Source organism: Bombus terrestris, chromosome 16 (genome assembly GCF_910591885.1).
Source record: "Bombus terrestris chromosome 16, iyBomTerr1.2, whole genome shotgun sequence".
NCBI classification, from domain to species: Eukaryota; Metazoa; Arthropoda; class Insecta; order Hymenoptera; family Apidae; genus Bombus; species Bombus terrestris.
This window is the reverse complement of record NC_063284.1, coordinates 4,223,570-4,248,606: the sequence shown is the minus strand read 5'-3', so window position 1 is coordinate 4,248,606 and position 25,037 is coordinate 4,223,570. Positions and strand designations below refer to the sequence as shown.

At 34.8% G+C, this 25,037-nt stretch overlaps 5 protein-coding genes and 1 long non-coding RNA gene across 9 annotated transcripts; 3 read left to right on the top strand and 3 right to left on the bottom strand.

Moving 5' to 3' along the window:
• Nucleotides 1–7: 7 nt before the first annotated feature.
• LOC100643996 (probable enoyl-CoA hydratase, mitochondrial) lies at nucleotides 8–3,279 on the bottom strand. The gene is made up of 7 exons (XM_012319584.3): nucleotides 3,044–3,279; nucleotides 1,579–1,788; nucleotides 1,289–1,413; nucleotides 940–1,144; nucleotides 432–551; nucleotides 288–355; nucleotides 8–217 (listed from the first exon to the last, which is right to left on the bottom strand). Exons 1-7 carry the CDS (start codon nucleotides 3,138–3,140, stop codon nucleotides 152–154), a joined length of 891 nt encoding a protein of 296 aa, XP_012174974.1. The 5' UTR covers nucleotides 3,141–3,279; the 3' UTR covers nucleotides 8–151.
• Nucleotides 3,280–4,102: 823 nt separating this feature from the next.
• LOC100644235 lies at nucleotides 4,103–6,080 on the top strand. The gene is made up of 5 exons (XM_003403159.4): nucleotides 4,103–4,130; nucleotides 4,780–4,866; nucleotides 5,198–5,445; nucleotides 5,536–5,681; nucleotides 5,823–6,080. Exons 1-5 carry the CDS (start codon nucleotides 4,118–4,120, stop codon nucleotides 5,959–5,961), a joined length of 633 nt encoding a protein of 210 aa, XP_003403207.3. The 5' UTR covers nucleotides 4,103–4,117; the 3' UTR covers nucleotides 5,962–6,080.
• A 1,500-nt stretch (nucleotides 6,081–7,580) lies between these two features.
• Nucleotides 7,581–10,363, top strand: LOC100644470 (inositol 2-dehydrogenase). Its single transcript, XM_003403161.4, has 4 exons — nucleotides 7,581–7,757; nucleotides 8,162–8,404; nucleotides 8,769–9,150; nucleotides 9,539–10,363. The coding sequence occupies exons 1-4, from the start codon at nucleotides 7,675–7,677 to the stop codon at nucleotides 9,986–9,988; spliced, it is 1,158 nt and encodes a 385-aa protein (XP_003403209.2). The 5' UTR covers nucleotides 7,581–7,674; the 3' UTR covers nucleotides 9,989–10,363.
• LOC100644353 (protein DDI1 homolog 2) lies at nucleotides 10,182–14,293 on the bottom strand. Of its 2 annotated transcripts, none has more exons than XM_003403160.4 (6): nucleotides 13,759–14,293; nucleotides 13,095–13,313; nucleotides 12,757–13,011; nucleotides 12,106–12,411; nucleotides 11,884–12,030; nucleotides 10,182–11,386 (listed from the first exon to the last, which is right to left on the bottom strand). In XM_003403160.4, the coding sequence occupies exons 1-6, from the start codon at nucleotides 14,018–14,020 to the stop codon at nucleotides 11,172–11,174; spliced, it is 1,404 nt and encodes a 467-aa protein (XP_003403208.2). In that variant the 5' UTR covers nucleotides 14,021–14,293; the 3' UTR covers nucleotides 10,182–11,171. The 2 variants fall into 2 exon arrangements, with proteins under 2 accessions (XP_003403208.2, XP_020723738.2); XM_020868079.2 differs by having other exon boundaries at nucleotides 13,705–13,845.
• Nucleotides 14,294–15,545: 1,252 nt separating this feature from the next.
• On the bottom strand, nucleotides 15,546–16,200 carry LOC125386547. The gene is made up of 4 exons (XR_007226800.1): nucleotides 16,135–16,200; nucleotides 15,978–16,052; nucleotides 15,829–15,903; nucleotides 15,546–15,754 (listed from the first exon to the last, which is right to left on the bottom strand). It is a non-coding gene; the product is annotated as an uncharacterized LOC125386547 (long non-coding RNA).
• Nucleotides 16,201–19,207: 3,007 nt separating this feature from the next.
• LOC100644588 (pancreas transcription factor 1 subunit alpha) lies at nucleotides 19,208–22,367 on the top strand. 3 transcript variants are annotated; one of them, XM_048413145.1, is made up of 3 exons: nucleotides 19,208–20,441; nucleotides 20,801–21,135; nucleotides 21,610–22,367. In XM_048413145.1, the coding sequence occupies exons 1-3, from the start codon at nucleotides 20,170–20,172 to the stop codon at nucleotides 21,747–21,749; spliced, it is 747 nt and encodes a 248-aa protein (XP_048269102.1). In that variant the 5' UTR covers nucleotides 19,208–20,169; the 3' UTR covers nucleotides 21,750–22,367. The 3 variants fall into 3 exon arrangements, with proteins under 3 accessions (XP_048269102.1, XP_048269101.1, XP_003403210.1); XM_048413144.1 differs by having other exon boundaries at nucleotides 19,210–20,441; nucleotides 20,801–21,138; XM_003403162.4 differs by having other exon boundaries at nucleotides 19,216–20,441; nucleotides 20,819–21,138.
• Nucleotides 22,368–25,037: the final 2,670 nt, after the last annotated feature.

Genomic DNA, 25,037 nt, shown 5'->3' with positions numbered 1-25,037 from the left:
CTTGGTCTTCGTTTTCCTTCAATATAAACAATTGCGTTTATTAAAAAAAACATCCTTTTTGATAACAAGTGTAAAAAATATATAAGATGTATAAAAATAAATATCTAGTTATGCATATATATCTTATAATGGAGTAAACAGTAAATGTTTTCTACTGGTTGGTGAAGTTGGGTTGCCTCTTCTCAACGAATGCACTCATTCCTTCCTTCCTGTCACCCTGAAATTTTAATTACATCCCATTCAATTTTTGTTTTTTAAATTACTATATTTGAGAAAAAAATCCTTACTGTTGCAAATGTTCCATGGAACATTCTCTTTTCAAAGTGGAGCCCTTCCTTCAAGGTAGTTTCATATGCTAGAAAAATAGTAAAGAAATGAATATTTGAATAAATGAATAAGAACAATGATGGTTACATAATTTCAATGATTACCGGTATTAACAGACTCCTTCGCCATGGAGACGATTAATTGAGAATGAGAGGCAATTACCTCACCCAATTTGATTGCCTCAGCAACAAGTTTTTCTGCTGGGAAGATCTTGCTAACCAAACCTGTAACAAAACACGTCTAAATATATACATATAATGATATTTGTATATTATATACAGGATAATTTGTGATTCTTAGCAGGATAGAAATACACAATTGGCAGGAAATTATTCTATATGCGAAAATAAGTTGAAAATGAAGAATAAAACTTTGTCGCTCAAGGTCACGTTTTGAAGAAAATTGAATTTGGATGTTTAACAAAAATTAACCGGTACACGAGTATAAGCAAATCTCCAAATTCCATTTTCTCGAAAACGAAATCTCCAACGTAATTATATTATTCTTGCTTTTCGTCTTATTTTAAGCCATAGAATTTCCCTAACTCCAGTTGTATTATGAGTTACAAACCACTTTGTCTACAACTTACTTTTCAATTTCTAATAAACCTACCGCATTTCTCTGCCTCCTCAGCAGTGATCTGACCTCCTGTTAGTACCATTTCCATCGCTTTACTCTTACCAATTACCCTAGTCAATCTTTGAGTACCACCTGCACCTGGTATGGTACCAATGATGATTTCTGGTTGGCCGAACTTTGCCTTGTTTCCGGCATAGATGATATCGCACATCATTGCCAATTCACAGCCTCCGCCTAACTGTGTATAAAAATATACTATTTAATATCTAAGATATAAGCAAGTATTTGTTTTATCTGCTAAATATTATACAGTGATTTGAATATTTGATATATTTCTGAAAATTACCAAGTTGCTATTTTTTTGTAAATTATATTAACTTACAGCATATCCATTTACGGCGGCAATCACTGGTTTCGAAATTCGCGTGATTGCGTCCCAGCTTGCAAGGAAGTTCCCTCTCATAGTCTGTGAATAAGTATTATTCTGCATTTCTTTGATGTCAGCTCCTAAACAAAAACGTTCGCAATCTAATTCTAATTGAATAATTCATTAATAATTTGCTAATGAATATTAATTACGAAGTAAATTATAAATAAGTCATAATATAATTATTCTAATTTATTAATCGAATTAGTTAATTATAATTTTAATTACGACAAAATGTATTTTACCGGCTGCAAATGCTTTTTCGCTGCCAGTAAGAACAATGGCCCCGATGCTGTCGTTTGTATCCAATTTATTTACAGCATTATTTAATTCAGTCATTAATTTATTACAAAGAGCATTTAAAGCTTTTGGCCTGTTTAACGTGACCAGACCAACGTTCTTCTTTTCACCAGCAATTTCTACCTTGATGAATTCATAATTCTGTTCAGCCTGACCTACAATAAAAGAATTTTTTAATAATAATTTCAGTTTTGCATATCACTTGACTTGATTTCACACATTTGACGAAATAAATATTTTGGCGCGAAAAATTAGTGGCTTTATTTGGAATTTAGTATCACCCAAGGTTATAGATTTTTTCGCTAATTAAGTAGCTGTTTATTTACCGTTTAATTTAATTGCAACAGAATCCGAATCGTAATAAAATTCGAATTGCGTTTTCGCACAAGAAAAAGCGAGTTAAAAGTATCGGTTAAATATCGGTTTTTAAAAATTAAATCGGTAATTGCATCAAACTGCAAGTGGAAGTACACGTGGAAATAATAATATATGCATGTATAAAAATGAATACATTTTCTGCTGTAAATGTGCATGTGGCATAATAACATATTATTTCTTTGTAGACGTGTCTATTCTTTCGCAAATATATGTATCATATATGTAAATATATGTATGTGATGTTCGCACAATATATGTATAATATATACAATGTATGTATAATATATATCTATAATATAAATACCATTTTAGTCAAAGGAACAATATATAATAATATAATAAATCTCGCTTAACTTAAATCTATACGAATTATAAACAAAAGATAAGAATTAGGTGTGAATTAGACGTTATTTTATCTGGCCACCGAGAGGCGGTTGACAATCAATACTAATGCACACACTATCACGGACGCACAGTTATGTACAGAATTCAGTGGTACTGAAGGTCTTTTGAAAATATCTCGGAAACTAAGATCAAGCGATATGGGAAAGCGATGTGTATGGGAAAGTCGTTCAAAACCATATCTTCAACAGCATAGTAAAAGATCATCAAATCTAAGATGACAGAGGTTTTTTAGGTAATTACCAAAGTTGAAAAAAGAGTATTGCCCCAAAACGAAGTTTAGCCATAATAATAGTTACAAAAAAAAAACAATATTTACACTATAGGAATGGTATTAAAATTAAGATAAAAGGAAGAAGTATCATGGAATTCTTTACTATAACCTTTAACCTATAACTGATTATACTCCATTGCTTATATAATTGAGCAGATCAACAACACATGAAAAAATTTGAACCAAAGTATTTTATAAACAAAAAGGGGATTTTACAAAACGGATCCTAAGATTTTGCAATAATCTTAGAGATCTGTGTAACTGCGTACTACAATTTATATCAAGTAGCGTTCTAAAAGCAATTTACATATTCTATCCTTCCTTCCCGGCAATTCAACCAGCAACGTAGTACTTACAACAATAGTATTTCACGTTCCTCGCAAAATATTGTGGTTTTTGACCAATCTGCAATCCTTTGTTAAACAGAATTTGTCCAACGCGTATAGTAGCCATGATGCTTATTAGTAGGAACACTATTATTTGAAAATAAAAATAATGAGCTTAGGATGAATTGATAAGACTAAGTTGTCACGTACACTGTGCGTACGGGATAAACAAGGTCCCGTGATCCACGTGGCTACTGGCACCAGTGGTGTATCTAAAGATCACTAAACCCTATTACTTTCGATTTTATTTTCACATAGAAATATTACAAAATACATATTTCATGCCATATATATGAATTATATGGCAAAATACAACTGTGAATTGCATTTTCATGAAGGAGTTCAATGCAAGTCGCCAAACATGTTTTGCTTCAATGATTATGTGAAAAGAATTTCGCAATCTGAATAAGTTTATCAAAACTATTTGGTATGATGTAATTTATGGGAGAAAACATGCTTGTTATTTTCTTTTATATAATTTGAGTTTTGTAGTCTATTTTGAAAATAGACATTTGTACACTACTTACATAAAGTAACAATCTGAGATATATTATTTTATTATACAAAACATTTAATATTACGGTTTTACGAAACCACATGTTTGAACTAATTTTTGCTAACGAAAAAAGCTATCCATGTGATTTAAACAAATTCCTTGAAGAACCAAAAATTGGAGTCTTTAGTATAGAATGTACTAATTATATTGAAAACTCTAATATTGGTCCTTTAATCCTTTAAATATGATTTTATTTGATTGTAATATTAGGTTAAAGTATAGTTGTACATAATAATATAGCATATTAATTAATAATGCATTGAAATTCTTTTCAAATTATATTCGAAAATTAACACATGTTCATGATTGAGAATGAGCTATGAGACTGACATCTTTGCTCCATCCGATGAAAGTAGCTTACAATTATATGTCGCAATCGATAAGGTAGGTAAGTGGAAATAAACATAAAAACAAATAGATTACGCGACAACGGAAAAAGACGAGATTTATAAAAAAAATTCCATTGCAGGGATTGACTAACTTGCGTAATGCAACTAACGAGTAAACAAAATAATTATAATCTTTTCACTGTCGTATCTTATTTGATCGATGACTTAGATGATCCTGAATGTAGACAACCAGATGTATTCCTTGTATCAGCATCACGATTGAATTATTAATATCTCGAAAGAAATAAAAAAATGTTATTTTATTGACTTTTATATAAGGAGAAATAATCTACTATTTTGTAAGATAGATAATTTTAAAAGCTTACCAATACAGTATTCAAACAGTATCTTTATCTTTAAATACAAATATACGAATATCAGCGTATGATTAAAGATTAAAAAAAATAGAAGATTGTAAATAAATTTTGGATTACAAGAATACATAAATTTCCTCTAATATCGTGAACTAATTAATTAAAAATTAATTTAAGAAATTTTTACTGAATCGAAGAAATTGATTTAAAACATTTTAGAAATAAATCTGCTCTAATTTTAGTGTACTATGATATTTGTAACAATGATGATTTATACATGACATTGGAAGGTTTATCAACCTGAGCAGTATAAAAAGAACTGAAATAAAAATATAGATGTATGTCAGGGTGAAAGTATTAGGGGATTCAGTGTTAAAGTGGGAGTCAGCCAAGGGCAGGTAATAGTAGGGATTGCTTTCTGATGTGTGAACTTGAATTCTCTGTCAGTTCAGGGACGTTCATCTGGCAACGTCATGCAAGTACCGCTACATGTCGTGCTGCTCCTTACATTCACTTTAAGAGGACAATTCGCGGGTAATTACAATATCAGTATTAATTAGAATGCGGATCTTTGATTCTACTTTTATTATCTATTTCATTTAACTATTTATCTACTATATATCCCACAGAATTATTTATGTTTATTTATCATTTAACATTTATTTCTAAACGATCAAAACGACTTGGACTTTGATTTTTTGCTCTAATGTCGAAACAACTCTGTATTATCGAAATGTATTAATCGTTTTTATTAAACTCAAAGACCCGATGGCATTCATTAATCGCAGAAACTGGTATAATAACCAGCAAAGACCGACTTCTTATCGATGAAGAAAATAACAGAAACGTTCTTCATTTATCACAGAGGAAATTTGGGAGCAAGATTTGTCCATGGACATGCAAATTGGAGCTTCCACAAAAGGATATGATCTGGTCGCCTTACGCTGTGGGGCAGAAAATATGGTAGTGGGTCTGCAAACATCGGAAAATTTTTCAGGTGTGATATACACACGAGGTAGCTTCTATTCCAGACAACCTTCGTGTTTCTTGAATCCCGATCATGGTGGAAATTTCACTATGACTATTCCCTTCAACCAGTGTGACACAGAAAATGTAACTACATCGTACAGTCTGCTATAAATTTAGAAAAGCTACTACAAAATAACTTAGAAATAATTCACTGGTTTAAGATATTTGTTTCAGGTTGATAACAAATATCGGAACACCTTGGTTCTTCAGCATGACGATGAGCTAATTACTCCTGGTGACGCTGCTTTTGTCTTGGAGTGTGACTTTTCCAAGCCCAGAGACCTCATAGTGTCAGCAGAATTGCCTGAAACTGATAAGAAGTAATTAGGTTTTTGTTAAATGAAGTTCTTGAGTTGAAACATGTTAGACTATATACTTAAATGTTTGGATCTTTAAATTCCTCATAAATGCATAAAAATCTTTAGAAGAAACGAAGTTGTGTACTATGTTTTTATTTGCAGAGAGGTAAGATCGAGTATATCTCTAGTGGACGCCGATCCAGGAAGAGATAAGACGAAGAGGTCTAGGTACGTGGAGAGCGACACCAACGAAGTTGTCTTTGTGCCTAACTCGGTCATCAAGATTAACGACGAGTTATAGATCATTGTCTAATACATTTTGTAATAAAGCTTACTTCTATTTTTAAATTTTGCTTCAAACTATCTAATATAATTATAATATAAATATTTAATATAAATAAATATAATCTATTATAAATATTTCAATTTAACTTAATACTCTCTAAATAATCCCATAGATAATCAACAATTAATTATTACCAATCTTTTAGATTAGAAACTTGTTTATTCCCCTTTTAAAAATATCCTGTTATAATAAATACTTCAAGCTCAGCCCCCAGGAAAATTGTATTACATCCCATTCTTTATGTTGAATCTTCCATGAAACTTTCAACACTTTGAGAGTGATGAAACTGATCAATGAATCTGATTATTAATTATTAACTATCGATAGTAAAATTCCACTGTGGACTACGCAACGAAATTTTTTCGCGGTGACAACGACAGGATGTCCATCAATGACGTTAGCTCGTTGCACTTGCGATATGATAGTCTGATAACCTCAGAACAAATTAGAAATCACTATATTCTCTCGTTTACATAATGCACTAAAATAGTAGGTCGTGCATGAAAAACAGAGGAGAATAACATGATAAATCACATTTTTGTTGTATCAGGACTGTAGACTTTTTTCTTCCTTTTGTTTTTAAAATTAATATGCATTTCTACCATTCTCTTATATTTGGAGATCAAGAGGAGATTAAGATTTTGAAGATTAGGAGATCAAGATAAATTCGGAAATTTTGTCTCCCCCATATCTAAAAGAATTTTCCAATAATTACATTCAATAATCATTTTGACAAATTTTTATGTAAATCATTAGTAGTCTAAAATAAGATCTCTTTGGGTCATTCTTTTTTATTAATAGTTCAGAATCTTCTCCACAAAAAAACGTTTCATTACTTACATCCTTTATTATTTAAATTCTGTAATCATAACATAATTATCAAAGATGAATTTTTCTGAACTTGCAACATAGCACTGAGATTAAAATTTGCCACTGAATGAGTCAATGAAAGGTCAGTTGATAACTGACCAGTCGACACGTTACCAAATAAAAAAAGTCAGAGGACCAAAATGAATACACAGGATATTGACACTATTACAGCAAGAGCTTACAATTTTCCACTTCTGGCTACGAAACGTTCATATCTCATACAGAATATTTCAAAAGTGTCACAACTCAAAATAATTCAATTCTGTATTAGAAGAATATTAGAAGATCATTGTTTTTTATATTCTATTCTTCTTGTTAACTTATGCGTTTAATAAGGATAATATTTTTTCTTAACTTCCAAATAGTCTTTTATTTTCTCTGAAAAACTTGTTTCAATTGTGCCACTTTTGGAATACATGTATGATACATGTATTACAGAAACGATTAGGTGTTAATGAATGAACAGAGAAACATTAGACGACTGCTACAACTGGACATTCGCGATTTTGATGCTTTATACGAATGAGAGACTGGTTTTTATTAATCGAACGATTAACTGCATTTGATATATTCGTGTCAGCTTGATGGCTATCTTAATGAGGCCAATATTTGAACCATAGCTACTTTATGAATTTACGTTATGTTAATCGCACACATCTCTCCCCACTATCGTTAACCAGTTCGTTTATATACATATATAACAGACCCATCGTTCCAGACTGTCTTCTGCCGGTTGACGAATCCGGAGATTCATATTTTACTTATTTATTTAATATTTCATATTCCTAACAAGACACAATGGCAACTGCGAAATTCAAGGGTGCCTCACCTTACACAAAACCACAACCAAAGCCTCCACAGCAGGATTATCTTTATCAAAAGTGAGTATTTTTTCAAGTAGATCGTTCAAGTTCATTGAAGGTTTTGTGTAAAATTTAATTAATGCAAACTAGATATTCTTCCCTTGCCTTCTTTTCATCACATGATATTCTATCTAGAGCAGAATGGGGCACTTTGTAACTGGGATGAGAACAAGAAATTAATTTGTTAGAAAATAAATTTCAAAATCTTATTTAAGAAATAAATTATTCCAAAATGATATCTACCTATTGACATAAAATATGTGTCTTGGGAACAATTCTCCTATATTTTACTTTTCTTCATCTCTTCTCTTTTAATATGCTTCAAGCCGGTTGTTGAACGTTGTTCTAGACTCATATTGACTACTTAGTTCGCTCTTCCTTTTCCTCTTTCATGACTGAAAATGGTTTAAATGTTATTATAGGTATCTAGAGGATCTGGCACTGAGGAAGGATCTACTCCATCCTAAAGTAAGACTTGCTCTATTTGGAGTCGGTCGTGCTGGAACCATTCATCTGTCCAATATTATTTCCAGTTCGCGTGTCAAACTGCTCTACATCGTAGACGATATCGAGTCTAAATGGATGAGCCTCAAGGAGTACTGGCAACTTGACGATGTTGTCTTCTTGAATAGCAAACAAGCAGACAAAGTGTACAATGATCCTAAGTAAGTAATTTAGATTTTCTTACGGGAAACATTTTAGATACAATAAAAGATGTATATATCACAAAAGTGATCAAATGAGTTAGATTTTTAAATAGGAAAAATCAAAAATAACAAATCATTAATTAGCAAATTTAAAAGAAACTTTCAAAAAGTTACTTGTTTCTGCGATAAGGAGGATTATTGTATTAATATTCCCCACTACTGACCTCTGATTATTACCAAAATTAATCCTTCCAAACCCCAAACATTTCCATTACAATTACTTAATTTCATGATAAAAGATAATGATGATTAAACTCGAGAGAAAACATAGAGATCAATTAGGAGTTCAATTAACAATTAAAATCGTTCTTCATGTTGATAGTGTGGACGCAGTAGTTGTTGCATCGCCTACGTACACACATGAAGGCATTGTAAGGAAAGCTTTGGAGGCGAAGAAGGCAGTGTTTTGTGAGAAGCCGATCGCCGAGGACAATGTTAACTCGATAAAATGTTACGAGACCGCGAAAAAGGTCGGCAAACCATTGTTCTGCGCCTTTAACAGGCGATTCGATCCCAGCTATTTTGCTGTTAGAAGCAGAGTGAGGAATGGAGAGGTTGGACACGTTCAGATCATCAAAACGGTTTCTCGTGACTCTCCTCTTCCCAGCATAGAATATTTGAAGATGTCCGGAGGTATATTCCATGACTGTATGGTTCATGATATTGATATCATGACTTGGGTCCTTGGAGAGTACCCTATCAAGGTGAGACTTCCTGAATATTGTTATCAAACACTTGTAGCTGGAGTTTTAAGTAGGATAATTATGTAGAATATTGGATTAGTCCTTCCATACCATGGAGACCTGAATTTATAAATACTACAGCATTATAAAGAAGTTTCCATGATTTAAAAAGATCCTAACTTCATAAAATTATAGGACACAGATAGAAGAAACTAATAGTTACAAAAATCTTCAGTTCTAATTAAAAATAGAATATAGCTTTGATTTTTAATTGCTACTATGAGCACTTAAAGACAATAAGTACCATAAGATCATAAAAGAGTTTCATAAATAACTATTGGTAATGTTGATTTCTATCCTATTGGCTAGTATTTGATGAATTATTAAATGTTGGAATATTTTCTTGCAGATTGCTGTCCAGGCTCACGCACACATTCCAGAGATAAAAGCGATCAATGACTTCGACACAGTTGTAGTGACCTTGCATTTCCCATCAGGAACCTTGGGGACCATTGACTTGTCACGGAACAGTAGCTTCGGTTATGATCAACGCTTGGAGGTGTTTGGCCCCAAGGGTATGATCAAAGCAGATAATGAACAGCCAATGCACTGTGTCACATCCCAATATAATCTCGACGGATTAACCAGTGCACCAATATGGTATTCGTTCGCCAGCAGATTCATGAATGGCTATCGTCGAGAGCTGGACCACTTCGTTGACGTTGTACTTGGTAGAGCTGAATGCTCCGTGTTACCCAAAGAAACTCTAGCTGTGATTAAAATTGCGACTGCATGCCAAGAATCTGCTCGTACCGGCAAGATGGTGGAAATAAAGTGGGCGCCAAACGAGCTACCATAAATGAGGTCATGGTCTAGCGAATTTTTATCGTTCCCATGATATTCCACCATTTTGTATCTTGTACGATCGTGATATATTCATTCCTAATTTTGTCTTTTAAACGAGATTTTCATTTCCTTTCTCGACAGACGAGGGAAAGTTGAGATTATCTTCGCTGAATCATGATTTGCATGCACGAGTGAAAAGACTTAGGTGAATCTCGCTTGTTACACGTTTTTTTCTTCTTTTTTTATCTGTATAATAATATAAAGAAAATACAGAAAAATACCATATACCCTAAATACATAGTAACGATACAAAATTCACATTGTCTGTTAGCAGACTCAATTATGAAAGTTTGTAAGAACGAAACAATAAAAAAATTCCCAAAGTTTATTCGTGTTTCTCTTCTCTCAATTCTTTAACCCTTTGAAATAAAAAAAAGAATTAATGAAAAATTCTTTGTAGATAAAAATTCTTGTCGATGCATGATTGGTTTACATTACAAAATTCTCTTTTTTTCGTAAATAATAAAATTACAGAAGTAAAACTAATGTATTCTTGGAGGTATCGCAAACTGATTTTTAGTCGCGAAGCTCGAAATGTCCGTCAAATCGTGCAATATGTCTCTTAAATTATCTCATTATCCTTTCAGAAGTATATTTTCTTTTGTCTAATCTAGTAAATAAAAATTTTGTGAGACATCTACAAACGTGACGCAACTTTCACGAAAAGCAATAAGCTGCTGCCCTAACTTATGACTTTGTTTTCAATCCATTTTATATTGATTCCTAAAATTGTGTATTGCAATAATGGTAGGCTAGGTTATCAGAGCACGCTGACTTCCACTTGAAATTCCAAATTCGATTCATTTCATTTCTGTATATCTAGCAAAAAGAATACAAAAATCGAAGAAGATATATGTAGCTTTACTCTGAAGTAGCCACTTATTAGTTAAATGAAATATGATATCTATACATACATCATAATATCTGCTCGACGAAATAAAATCCGAAACACGATTTCATGCTAATTGTCGAGCAGTGAGCTTGCTTGAGCTGAGTTTCGATCGTGTGGTTTCCAGAATTTATAATAATCGATATGAAAATTCGCTACCAAAAATCAAGTACAAATTTTCCATTCCCTTATCTTTACTGTTCAAACATGGAAACCTCCACAATTTCTCTTTTTTTTCCTTGTTGTTTTATAGTCTAAAGGATTTTGTGAACAACGCATCGGTGGCTTGAGTTTTGTCTCCATTAAATCTACGCAGTTCCGCGATGACCTGTACTCTGCTGAATCCCAGAGATTCGATTTCTTTCACTGTTTCTTCTGTGAATGGGTCGTGGGGGAAGACTGTAGTTTCTATGGGGCCTAGTCTGCTTGATGTCCCGCTTGAACTATTGTTTTCTTGCGCTTCTAAAATACATAGTATTCATTTAAAAAAGTCTTTGTATTCTAGCAAGTCACAAATAAAACTATAAAATTAAAAGCCACAATTATAAATTATCTGTTTCAAGTCACTAGTCCAGGCAAGTTAGAAGGATTTGTCTCAGTCGAATCTCCCTAGGAAAAGGATAGATACAGTGGCTAACATATAAGGCCTTGTATTCAAATTCAGCTGCATAAACTTCAACATTGAAAAGTAAATAATAGCAATAATATCACGAGCATTATTTTTGAAAATTTTCCTTGGAATTTAATACTATTATTAAAATTTCCATAATACATTTACTTGAATTTATAAATATTTCCTTTTTTATTGCCACCACTAAAAGTCGAAATACACAATAAAGGAACGTATATACAAAGGAAATTTATTGGGTTTCATTATGGAATGTTACACAAATTATTTAACACAGGATCTTATAAGGAATTATGGTAAGAAAGGATAGCCTGGACAGATACATACTTACCCTGCTGGCGACGTTGCTTCTTCGCATCTCTAGAGCCATAATCCAGTGCTCTTTGAGGTCCTCCCCTCTTGTCATCCTTATCATCTTCTGTGTCGTAAATACTTGCATCGCTATAACCACTTAACCTTAGCCACTCTGGTAGCTCCCCTAATCAGAATTAAGCATTTATGTTGTATAACAGATAAAAAGACATTGTGCAACTATAGAAATATTTAAGACCACCTTCTGCTAAAAACGGCGTCTCTGCACCGGTGGTGCCTATTTGGAGCACGTTTTTCTTCAAATCTATGCAACATTGATGCCTCTTTAACATGTCCAGACCCAGTAGCATATCCATGCTTTGTTCCGCGAGGACAGTGAACGATGTTGTTAGATGATCATTACCAATTTGAATTTGTACCATGTGAATACGGCCAATGATGCGTTGAGTTCCAACACCATGTGCTATTCCAGCCCACCTTGTGTCCACCAATCGCATTATGTGACATCGTTCGGCACACGCATCCGACATTATAGTTGATTGTGCACCTGAATTTTAAAAACGTAATGTTACTATATATTTCGAAATGTTTTTTTTTTTAAGAGGAACAAATTCATGGAATTTTTGAAGAAAAAAGTACAGTCTAGGTCAGAGCACGGATTTCAATATCTAAATTTAAATTTCTCCCACCATGAAGTACCACATACTACAAAGAATGACTTTCAAAATGCAGGAATTTAAAAATAGACACATTGGCACAAACAGCAGCCAAACAAAAATACATAAAAATGATCTTGTCTCCAGTCTCAAAGATGATCTCTGACATTTATCACTGCGCATTTACGCACGTGTATAACTCATTAATTATAAATGTAAATAAAGTTGATATTTACCAGTATCAATAAATGCTTTAACTGGGAATCCATTGACTTTACAATTAACATATAACATAACAACTGATCCAAATGTTTCTGGATTATACTCCATTGCAGCTTCCATGTTTGCTTCAATGTTTTTTTGCCTAATATCCTCTGCAATAAACCTCTGTGCTTCTGTGTCAAATGGATCTGCATTCATCATTCTTAGTCTTTGTGCCTCACGTTCTTCTCTTACTTTTATTTGTTCTCTGAGTACAGTTGTAAATCTCTCTACAAATTAATAATATCTATTGTAGAGTAAATTCTTAGATTTCCAAAATACACTTCTTAATATGTACTTTTGGAAGACTCACCAAGATTTCCAGAAAGTAAGGCACTAGCCAGCTTGGGATTATTCTGGCTCAGCAACGCTAGTTGATCTGGATTAGCCAAAAACATGTCTCTTATTATTTCTGGATCATCCTCCTTTCTAGGGTTTTGCATTCTGGCTATAGTGCTACTGGAAGCTGTTGGCTGTCGACTGCTGGATGCTCCTGGTACTCTGATGGAACTGAAGTCCAACATGGGAATAGCTAGAGTAATATGTATCTTGGAATTTAGTACATTCTCTTCTTTACTACGCAATAGTGCGCTCTTAAATAATTGATCTGACTAAGCACATGGCGACAAAAGCTATCTCTAACAAATCAAACTCAACACAAGTGAATACAAAAAACTTGTGCTAAACTGAACCGGACAGGTGTGCGGACAAGATGAGAGGAACTTAGATGATTCTCACACGAAGAAAAAAAAACTGTATTCTAATAGACACTATTCTATAGTGAAACCAAAAGGGGGATAACATGCTCGATCGAGTCTGTTAAGCCAAATTCATGGATCGTGCGTTATAAGTCTGGTAACATCTGATCGAGAGACGTGACAATACAGTGAAAAAGAAACGTAAATCGAAGCCGAAAAGCTAACCTCACGACCCGCCTCGATCGCCACTTTAAATAATGGTGCTGTATTGAAGCTGACCTCCGTTTAACGGGTGAAGGTTCAACTCGGCCCCGCTTTGATGCATGTGCTGCAAAATCACCACGTCACCGTCACGGATCCCGTGATCTTTCAGCGATTTCTTGTCGTTCATCAATGGTAGACCATTGAAAGCGATCACCATCTCATGGACTGGTACGTTGCTCTCGATCTCGCAAAGAGCCTTGAAACTCTCCAGCTCCATATCCTCGATCACGTCCAGGACGAAAATGTCGTCGCTGAGCGTGGTTACCGTTACCTTCATCGTGTGTGTGTTTTATCTAGTTGCTTGTGCTCTCGGTTCCGTGCGTGCACAACGATTGTACGGTAGATACTAAGGGCAAACAAGATGGGCAATGAAAGTGGTCACTGGATGGCAATAAAACTTCACGTGAGAATTTTTGCCGCTCCCCTCGCGCACGGAATATCCGTACGAAGAGCGGCTACAGGATGTAAACAACAACCCAGCTCAGCGAAAATACTGGCTGGTCTTTGAGGCTTGACCTGAAGCTACTTAAATCACCTCGAGATATCGAGGAGTAACGAGATCGTGAAATTGTGCCGATGAGCAGACTGCGCGCCAAACTTGAATTTCCATTTGAATGCGTCATCCTGTCACTTGCTGTTTTATTAGAACATCAGCGTATTAAATAAATTTTACTACACAACATACACGGACAGATTACATTGACAGATATGATCGAAAGTTTGCGGAGGTTGGTGTTGTGGGTTATGTTATTATATATTGTTCAACAACCTTAAGATGCGTGTTTTTTAAATTATCACGGAAATAGAAATTTCTAAACTTTGATATTCCATTTGTTTCAGTCATCGATTAATTAACTAAATCTTTTCTTGTGTGAAAAATAAATTATTGACTGTAACTACAATCATACTGTATTTTGTACCATTACATTATTTGCTCCATTTTTCTGGTCAGAGGAACATCTCTATCTTTTTGATTAGTAATAAAGCAGCTTGAAATTAAATTTTCTAATAGCATCGAGTATATTGAAATATGTATTTAAAATATTGAAATCTAATCTTTTCGTTTTATCCTTGGCGGATAATCTAGAATCCTACATTACATTATCGTCGACAGAGGGCAGACCAATGAACTTCAACTTTCTAAACCCAAGATATTCAAACAATAAAAATTGCTGGTTATTACTTAAAAAGTTATTCTCTTCATCTATATATTTCAAATTGTACGAACAGATTTCACACAACTCCACAGATGTTAAAATGTTTACATAACGTCAGGCTCATGGACTTGCAATGGAGCAAATCTTGTTAGGATCACAATAGCAATAATCGCGATGTCGATTTATCATAGATTTCAATATCTATAATCAACGTTTACTGAGGAACCCTGTGTACGCACAATTTGAGAATTAAACGTCCCATACATGACGTTCAGATCGACGTAATGATAACCTTATCTCCCGCAGTGAATAGATCTTATCTTGATCATCCTATTTTCAAAGCAGCCTGTGGCATCGATAATTTTCAACCTAATACATTTATTTCGCCTAAGAAAATTATAGATTTTTGTGTACCAACCTTTTCACCCTAGATAAAGAATATTTCTTGATTATTTGAAAATTCACCGTCTTTTGGAATATTTTATGATAAGAAATCGATCCTATGGAGGAAAAAAAGCATGGGCCAAAGGTGGTGCAGTGAAGCATGCAACGTTCAGGGGATCCTGCCCTCCTGGAGGGCACGACCACGAGGACACCGCAGGGGGTGCCATCCCCCATAAACCGGAAACGGATGCAGAGGTGGATATTAGACAGGTGGCTCAGAATTTCGCGTTGGACAGGGCTGATGGTTAAATTAGCGCATGATTTCGACGGTTCGCTCGATTACACTCGGAACAGGATGTGTCACGACAAATATCGTGCAAGGTGTGTTTGTAATGTTGTATAACACTGTTTCACGCTGTTTAATGATGTTTCCTATAGTCTGTAGAATTTCGTATGTCAATAAACAGCACCTGAAAAAGTAAGAAAAATGTTAGGAAAATATCACTATGTATAATAAATACAATAAATAACCAGAATACAGCACTGTCTCACGTGGTTTGATGATTTTTTGTAGAAGTTTATAAAGGTTTGTAGAAGTTTGTGTACCAATAAACAGCACCTGAAAAAGTAAGAAAAATGTTAGGAAAATATCACTATGTATAATAAATACAATAAATAACCAGAATACAGCACTGTCTCACGTGGTTTGATGATTTTTTGTAGAAGTTTATAAAGGTTTGTAGAAGTTTGTGTACCAATAAACAGCACCTGAAAAAGTAAGAAAAATGTTAGGAAAATATCACTATGTATAATAAATACAATAAATAACCAGAATACAGCACTGTCTCACGTGGTTTGATGATTTTTTGTAGAAGTTTATAAAGGTTTGTAGAAGTTTGTGTACCAATAAACAGCATCTGAAACGAAAATAAAAATGTTAATTAAATTTTGAATAAAATGTATAAGATCAAATGATATAAATGAGCGTATATTTTATTGTAAAATTGATTAGTGTGAAAGTTTTGAAACAGGGATTCCATTAGAGGGTATAACAGCCTACTGTAGGGCTGCAAATCGATTAAGCTTTGGAAGATGAATCGAGAGTGGGTATAAATCGATTTCACACTCCTGCTGAGTATAAATTAATAGACACTTATGGGGTTGTCTGTATTTCGAGTGGGTACCAGGATGTCCCCGGGATTGTACCGGCTACCAGGTGTTGGACATGGGTTCCGGGGTGCAAGGATGTGCCATAGAAAATCGGTTAGGCATGGAGAGCGAGTTTTTTCGAGAAATGATGCGCTTTTATGAATTCCAATCTCTTTGTTTGCATTAAAATAATTCGCCCAGAAGATAAATAGCATACTGAAAATGAAAATAAAGCATATTACATTAAATTGAATAGTTGTGATGTTAGGTATCTCTAGAATTTCCTCCTTTCTAATTTTCAATCTTAAATAGTAATGCTAAATATTCTTTCTAGCGATTATAAAAAATAAATATTACCTTCTACAGCAGTACAATTTATTCGTTTCGTATTTAGTATTTAACTTCGAATTGAGGGCACACGTGCCCAGGGGATTTACCATTTAAATCTGGGCCCCTTTGGTTATCTCTCGATCTCGAGGATCAAAAATCCAGTCACACAATGGTCCTACCCCAATCCTGTGTTTTTCTTTTGGATTAGATCCAGACAGGCTGCGGCTTCCGATCTTCAGATTCGATTTTTTCATAATCAATCGTTGCACCTGCACCTTGCGTCATTAAAAACTATTTCATTCGTTTGTACAATCAATTATTGATAATTTATAGTTGGAAAGAACTTTCTCTTACGCAAATTGCAAATTAAACGTTTCTGAATTAAAGCAGAAAATTGTACTCGTGGGAAAGGAAAAATCGTTCCCTTGATTTTCCCTGGAACAACAGATGGAGCGAATAATTCATCCTGATGCAACGGGCCCTCTTAATTTGTAGCGTGTTAATTGTCTAGCCTCGGCGGATACGTTCAGTAGAAAGTTTTGTGGGAAATCGATAATGGCCCGTACTTTATATCCTGTCGGCGCTTCAAAGAAAATCTTTTGGTACCTTTAAATATCCTAAAATTAACATTTCCTTCCGTTTTGTCGTATATTTTTAATAGAAACATTATTCGAATACTTTCCGGTTTTATTCTTACTTGAAGTTTAATATCTCACATTTTTTGGAACCACTACTTTTATTAGAAATTCCTACTCCAATTTCAGATAAATTTAACTTTCTTCCTTTCTTCAATCCTTTTTGGATATAATATTTTCGAATTTCTTTTTAAGGAATAAAATTATTACAAGTTCCCTGCTGTATTATGTTGGATTTGACAGAATCTTTTTTCTTGAAAGAGAATTCAGAATATCTTCTCTTCTTTACTTTCTGAGGTTCTATATTCTTCCACAGGATCCACAGGAAATAATGGATGTTGGGGATTAGCGAGTTTCATGGTTGTCCATAAAAAGAGCATCCAAGGGAATCAAAGGTGTAACGGAGAAAGAAATTAGGGGCACGTGTCGTGCACGTGTACCGAAAACACCGTGCAAGGGTTTACTCAGGGGTTAACCACTTCTGCGACATTTGGCCTAGCCGGAGCACCGTGTAATTATGTGGCCCGTAACAGGTCCGATATGATTGCTGCTGTATCATTATCGTGCCGCAAAATTATATTATTTAATAGCGCAACAATATGTTTCTATGAAACTTTATGTCACGTGAAAGAAAGTTTTCCAAGCTTTGCACGACATGTACTTTTTAATATAGAGCTGTTATTCTTTAACGTATTGTAGTCAGCTTTTTGTTAGTTTTCTCAGTTAAATTCAAGTACGATATTTGACATTGATAAAAGTTCTAATTCAATCCTTCTATTACGAATTGAATCTTCTAATCTTCTGAAGAAAAATGTCTTCTGGTTAAAAGTTTCTTTACGTAGTTTCCTTTCTCTAAATTCTTTCTTAAATCTATCACTTTTTCTAAAAATCCTTTTTCCAATTGTTGAATTCCTTCCCCCGATTCTTGCTATATTTACTTTCTTACAATTTCTCTTACATTTCTTCTTTTCTTTAGTTCATCAAAATCCTTTGTCCAGTTTCTATTAAATCGTATAGCTGATCCTCTTCTTGGAATTTTTTTCCAGATCCTCTCTTATTCCAATTTTTATACGACACTCGCCTTCAACCAATTTCCACCGAAATTACAGCTTCTTCCTTAGACTTCCTTTATCCATATATATACGACAACTGTCTAACATCTAAAATATCCATCTTGGTGTGCAAATTCGATTCGCAAATCTATTCAATTCGCATTATCGCTCCGTTTCTTCAATCCAGAACCTCCCTGTTTCTTATCAGATCGATGAAGAGGCGGAACCAGCAGCCAGGCAACTAGGGGTAGGTAGGCTCCACCACCAACTAGCTCGACGAATGGGGATGCAGCTAGACTTTCAACCCCAGGAATGGCTTCCCTACCGCTTTTCTCTTTCAGTTTCGACAGACTACCTGAACCAGTGCTCATCAATGATCCACAGTTCCATTTCACCTATCTAACAGCCTAACATTCACTCAACAGTTCGATATTCTCTCTTTCACCTCAAATCCAAATAATTATATATACTAACAATACCAAGTCAGTGATTTTCCTATCTTTTCTCTTACGAGAATCAATTTTAACATCAATACATTAAATACACTGTTACTCATAAGAATTTGGTTATTAGTGGATCCGTGAATGTGGTAAAAATATAACAGTTTTATCAAAGTGTACGAATTAATGCATTAACCCATTAGGTTCCAAGCTGGTTTTAATTTATCATAATTTTGCAACTTCTCTTCAATTTTTTCAAATTTTATAAGGTCGTAAAACCCAATTTAGTGTGAATGATGTGTGTCGAACGTCCGATTAGAAGTTTGAAGAATCTGAACTATGAGTGGAAGTGAAGAGAACGTTGTCCAGGAAGAAGATCGAGGATGAAGAGATTGGCTGATGGTTTCCTTACATCTAAAGTGGTTCTTCAGGTGTCTGGAAGAGGAATTTTGAATTAAATCACAGTATGACCAACAAGGAAGGATTGAATACATTGTGTTAAGTGTCTGGACAAACCTGGACACGTGTCCTGGTTTCCTGCTGGCACGTGCCGCTGTTTAGAAGTATTTCCTAGCACGCGCTGAGGCCACGTGTCACGTCGATGGTATCAGTGATCCCCGGGACGTGATCGAGGGTGCTTGCATTGGAATTCGTTGGAAATTTCAACGAAAACTGCCTGCTGATCCCAGTTTAATTGAATCCATTCAATGTCCCTTGCATTGAGTTTGAAGAATTGTCTCTTCTGCGTTCAAAAAACCCTATATAGCGTTCCAGGAAGCACTCAGAAATTACACAGCAGCGTCGTCCGTGATCTCAATAATCTGTTCAATATTTCCTGTATTAGGTCGAAGATATTGGTTCTTCCGCGTTCAAAGAAGACTATAGTGTCCATATAGACAGGGCTCAGAGGTTGTATAAAAGCATTGTGACTGGTCTCAAGGATGCTTCTTGTATTAAATTTGAATGTGCATCCCCTCTGAGAGATTCTCAACTAGAAACTACAGTGTGAAGTCAAACGTTCAAAGTATCCTGTAACTCGTGATGGAAACGTTTGGATCTCACTTGAGAGATTCTCAAGTAAAAACTACAGTGTAAAATCAAATCTTCCAAATTTCTACATCGATCTAAATAGGATTAATAAACAATCTTATAAACACTATGTAAGAACATTTCAATGAATTAATTTGAACTAGTCAAAGATTCTAGTCACTATACCAAAGAATTTATCTGAAATACACACGTACCAAAGAAATTTAAGTATAAGACAAGCCTCTTCAAGATGTATTCTATGGATAATTTGGAATTAGACATGATGAATCGCCAGTACATGTACGAGGCTCATAGTTTCCTTGGAAATCCTGCGATTCCAGCTCTGCCACCGCATTGCGGAGCACCTACCACGGCTACGCTGCCTTCGATTCCGTCGCAGCTAGCTTCTCATACTGCTGGCAGTACTGGAAGTACCAGTGGCAGTGAAATTTATTTATATGACGAAAACAGCACCGACAATGAGAGCGCTTACAGCAGTGACCAGGAAAACCACACCAGAGAGTGAGTGTTACTTGCGTAAATAAATTTTTATTAAAATTATTTTCATACTTATTTTTATTCAAAAGAGCGTCTAAGTTAGCTTATGATACTTTGTCAAGACTGCGAGTCAAAGTAGTTTCATATTAAGAAAATTTCTTCCTCTGTCTTCCACTTTCTCGTGGCCCATATTTATACTGAATCTCACAAACACCTTGAGGATATATACAAAAGTTGTCGTCTAAAGATCATAATCCCAACAAATACAGTCCAATAATACAGTTCTTCTACTATTTTGAACCACTTTTAAACCTAGCTTTCAAGGAATCTTAGAAATATCTTCAAAAGTAGGTGTCTAGAGATCATTATTCTATTAAACACAGTGTAATAATGATTTCTAGACGAAGTCAGAGCAACAGAAGAAACGGGGCAACGGGAAAAAGTCCAAGGCAGGCGGTGCAACAGAGGCAGGCTGCCAATATGAGGGAGAGGAGACGTATGCAGAATATAAACGACGCCTTCGAGGGCCTTAGGGCTCACATACCAACTTTGCCCTACGAAAAGAGACTCTCTAAAGTAGATACATTAAAATTGGCGATCGGTTACATAAAGTTCCTGAACGAACTGGTCAGAGCTGACAAGGGCAACGATCCTCTGACAGGGAACGGAGGTCTCTCGAGGTGTTCCGGTCGAGACGACACTAAGAAGGTCATAATTCGTGGTGAGGCCAATACCGATCGCACTCACATCTCCTTTCTGTCATATCCACGTTCATCCTTTTCTTCTTTTTTTTAATTTATTGACCTGAACTGTGTTAGATTTTACCTATCAATTGGCTTGAATTGACTTTTACCTGTCATCCTTACAGAAGGATTTCTGTGACTTACAACAATATATTTGACATTGTTCTTTTGTTTGCTCTCTTATGCAAAACAATAAATGGATTACAGACAGTGATATAAAATTTTAATTAACAAGCACATCGAATTTCGGCCTATCTGGTCTTTACAGACTTGTTTCATTGACAGTTTGTTAACAATTTTATTGATCAAGTTTTACAAGCAACCAAATCCTATAGTTCGAGTAATAAACAAGGAGAAGAGAATATTTAATTTTATTAAAATTCTGATGGTTATTTCAATAGTAATTAAGCTCCTTGATATACTAATTTTGATCAATAATCAAATTTCAGGCAGCGAGGGGAACCCATTCATTTTCCATTCTTTGTCCTGGTCTAGGAAGTCGGACATCTCCCCAAATGGGACGATGTACGCGAAAGTCTGGACCCCGGAGGACCCAAGAACATCAAAGAATGGCTCGACATTCGAATAAAGTGCTCAGGTGTTAATTATTAAGTGCGTCGAGCCTGTTATTTAGTATCTAAGGACAGAAATTTCTAGTCAATCATTCATTTTTCCTAATTTTTAATCGTACCAAAAGAGCAACATTTGTTAACAAAAAGAAATTATGCTAATTAATTATCCTGTATCTCTAGTCGATTTTAACACGGTTGGACAGTATTATTCAATTATTATTGTTAATATTATTTAATTGTCCTATATATAGACAGTATCATTCTTTAAATTAATGTGTTAATAGAATTTCAGATAGGGATTAAATAAGAAATTCCTATAGTGAAGAAATTCCTAATGTGAAGAACATGTGTAACTTCTTTCAGTTTCTTTTTAGACGTGCTCAAAAAACAGCGAATCTACGCTTAGTAAATGGAAGAAGAAATACATAGAAATTCTGTCAGGAGTCTCTCTCTTCTCTTAAGTAATCAATTGATTTCTCTATTGTCTGACAGAATTCATGTTACTATTGTACATATAGAGTGAGTAAAAAAGTGTAAGCAGATGTTGTTTGTACGTGAAATGTGAATATGCAACAGAATGATTGTCAATGTGATTGCCATCCAAGCCAAATAAAGTAGGTTCTTCAAGTTTCAAACTGTTTCTTCTTTTGTTACCATGCATTTTTTATATTTTACCGTAACTCCCCCTTTCTTCCATTCTTTCTCTTTTATTATTGAAGTAGTAGTTAATGAAGTTTGCTTGGATAAGTTAAAATTCCAATATTCTGCGCACTTCCTGATAGGTGTACATAGTTCTTTTAGAAATCAATAGTCTTCCCATTGTAACTCGTTAAAATTTAATCCGAAAGCTCTTTGCTTGGTTCAGAGAAAACTGAATCCAAAATAATTTTTCTTCGAGTAGCTTCTCTTTGATTTTCAAATTTCTACAATTTCTGTCAATTTTTTAGTCTTCCAAATTTTTATACCTTTCCATCTTCAGTCTGTCTCGTTCCTCTTAATTAATTTTAACAAGTTATGTTACTAAAATTTTTTCAGCATGAAATAGACTCTATTTCATCAAATTTTCAGTCCAAGACTAATCTCTCAGCCTTTTAGTCTTTTTTATATCTTCAATTTTCCTTGTATCCTTTTCCTCCATTTAGTATAATTTAAAAAGTTTATTCCCCCAAATTTCATCAAAATTCAATGCAAAGTAACATAATGAAAATAAAGAATGTGTTTCCCGAGTGTCCAAGAAGTCGGGCAAGGCTTTGAATGTAATATTCTTCGCAACGAAATGGCGGAGGACTCCGAAAAAAAGAGGGTAGAAGCTGCGCCAAATTCTGGCGTAGAGTTCGCCTGAAAGGGGAGCAGAGCCGACGTGGATGAGACAGAGAAGGAAAATCGTGGGCGGTACGTCGATATTGCGGTGTCGCGACGTCCTGCGACTCGGGAATAATGGCGTCGACGGCTGCGGATCTTCCCACGACGCGATCCTCTTTTCCCTCTTCGCTATTTCTACACCCTGAATACGGTTTTCTACCTTCTACCAGTGCCTCACTGGTTGTTACGTTAATGAGCCGAGTCATTTACTTAAAAATAGATATCATTAGCATAATAACTAGTCCACCTGCTTTTACAAGTTTCTGACTATCTTCCACTTACATAGTTACGTTTTACTAGTTAAAAGTATACGTATGTACAGTTAAAAGTGTATATGTACAGTTAAGCACCGTGTAGGGCTCGAAATTTTGCTTCAAGGGTGGAATTGTATGGTAAGCCAGAATATTGTGGAAATCGTTCCTTTGAAAATGTTTTATCCATTACTAGTTGTATTTCCTTCCTAATTTTTATGAAAATCTTCTCTCCTTGCGTCTTCTTCATCTAAGTTTGTCTTTCCCGTCTCTTCTTCTTATTTCTTCTCTCTGAAGCTCATTTAAAGTCCTTTGAAATTACAGTACTTAATTCCAAATAAATGAATTTTTTAATTACAAACAACCAATTTATCAATGATAAGAACATGACTATACTAAAAAGAATACAATTATAAATATATTATTTTATTGTATTATTGTGACCAAATTCTGCAGTTAAAATCACATTGTTTTTCTTATCGGTGAGATCAGAAATTACACTTACTAGAAAGACAGTCTACTAGGTTCACCTAGGTCCAACTTGGTGGAGCCGCAGCAGGACGTGGGCCGCTATCAGCTGTGAAAACAGCATTGTTTATAGACACCGTGGCACAATGAGGTGTAATTGAATCCATATTCTACCCCGTTGTATCAGGCGGCACTCAACAGAAAGCTAGCGGAACGCCCCTGGTGCCCCAGGGGGTGGTTATACTTAACGGTTCGGAAATCGAGGGTGGTCGTCGATTTGTGGACAATTAGGGACGATATACGTGTCCCTTGGGACGAATCGAAACAGTTCCCAGCTTCCCCGAGAGTGTTCTTTCCTCTCTTCTTTGTTTTTGGTTATTTAAACAGAATTGGAATAAATATTTTATATTTGTCATCAAATATTTAAGAAATATGTACTTTGAAGTAACTCAAGATGCTTAATAAGTACTATTAAATACAGCAGAGTACTTAGATGTCTCAAGAATTTTAGTATCATGATATAAATATTTAAAAATAGAGGGAGAAATTCTAGAATTTCTTACATGGATACATTTTAGGGTACGATGAACAGCGTTAGATAGTGGATTAGTATGGACATTGCATTCAGAGCGATGCTACGGTATTACTACATGAATCGCGAATTAATACTTTATTTGTGTGTCACTCCAGCTGCGAGGATCAACACAAGTGCGACCCTCGTGACAAGAGGGTGCTCTTAATGCGCGTCTGATACGCGGAAGGGGCTGCAGCCGCGATTCTATGGTTTGCTAATTTTCACGGGATCACGGTACCGTGACGTTCGAGCCGATTAGGTTCAACCTGGGGTATTGAACTTTCACGCCTCCCCTTAACCGCTGGACTTCTCTATGAAGATGCCCTGAAAAATGATCGAAACTTTAATTCCATCCTTATGAATAATAAAAATGAATATATGATCAATTATATTATCATTAAAATGTTGGGGCTTTTTGTTTTAGTTCTGATTGAAATAGAGTTTCATTTTTAGATAATATGACTGAAGCAAAGAATTGGAAAAGATTAGAAAACGATCGCGTTTCATATTGGCAAGAATATTAATGTAACACTTGATATTGAAAGATATAAGTGCTAAAAAATTGATGCGCCACGAAGTGGCGCGTGATAAGTGCAGGTGTATGAACACACCTGCGTCAACTGTAGATAAGTCTAAACCAGTTTCAATCA

What these genes read in the sequence shown, in the direction of transcription:
- LOC100644353 (XM_003403160.4), bottom strand. Translation starts at nt 14,020, where the DNA reads ATGAAGGTAACGGTAACCACGCTCAGCGACGACATTTTCGTCCTGGAC. An exon ending in CCTTCACCCGTTAAACGGAG is followed by an intron (nt 13,314 to 13,758) that starts GTCAGCTTCAAT and finishes ATATTACTCTAG; the next exon opens with CTATTCCCATGTTGGACTTC. An exon ending in GAAGCAACGTCGCCAGCAGG is followed by an intron (nt 11,387 to 11,883) that starts GTAAGTATGTAT and finishes TATGTATTTTAG; the next exon opens with AAGCGCAAGAAAACAATAGT.
- LOC100644235 (XM_003403159.4), top strand. An exon ending in ACCAGTGTGACACAGAAAAT is followed by an intron (nt 5,446 to 5,535) that starts GTAACTACATCG and finishes TATTTGTTTCAG; the next exon opens with GTTGATAACAAATATCGGAA. An exon ending in TTGCCTGAAACTGATAAGAA is followed by an intron (nt 5,682 to 5,822) that starts GTAATTAGGTTT and finishes TTTTATTTGCAG; the next exon opens with AGAGGTAAGATCGAGTATAT.
- LOC100644588 (XM_048413144.1), top strand. Translation starts at nt 20,170, where the DNA reads ATGTATTCTATGGATAATTTGGAATTAGACATGATGAATCGCCAGTAC. An exon ending in CAGGAAAACCACACCAGAGA is followed by an intron (nt 20,442 to 20,800) that starts GTGAGTGTTACT and finishes TATTAAACACAG; the next exon opens with TGTAATAATGATTTCTAGAC. An exon ending in TAAGAAGGTCATAATTCGTG is followed by an intron (nt 21,139 to 21,609) that starts GTGAGGCCAATA and finishes ATCAAATTTCAG; the next exon opens with GCAGCGAGGGGAACCCATTC.
- LOC100644470 (XM_003403161.4), top strand. Translation starts at nt 7,675, where the DNA reads ATGGCAACTGCGAAATTCAAGGGTGCCTCACCTTACACAAAACCACAA. An exon ending in CAGGATTATCTTTATCAAAA is followed by an intron (nt 7,758 to 8,161) that starts GTGAGTATTTTT and finishes ATGTTATTATAG; the next exon opens with GTATCTAGAGGATCTGGCAC. An exon ending in AAAGTGTACAATGATCCTAA is followed by an intron (nt 8,405 to 8,768) that starts GTAAGTAATTTA and finishes TCATGTTGATAG; the next exon opens with TGTGGACGCAGTAGTTGTTG.
- LOC100643996 (XM_012319584.3), bottom strand. Translation starts at nt 3,140, where the DNA reads ATGGCTACTATACGCGTTGGACAAATTCTGTTTAACAAAGGATTGCAG. An exon ending in GAACGTGAAATACTATTGTT is followed by an intron (nt 1,789 to 3,043) that starts GTAAGTACTACG and finishes CTTTTATTGTAG; the next exon opens with GTCAGGCTGAACAGAATTAT. An exon ending in TGAGGAGGCAGAGAAATGCG is followed by an intron (nt 552 to 939) that starts GTAGGTTTATTA and finishes GTTTTGTTACAG; the next exon opens with GTTTGGTTAGCAAGATCTTC.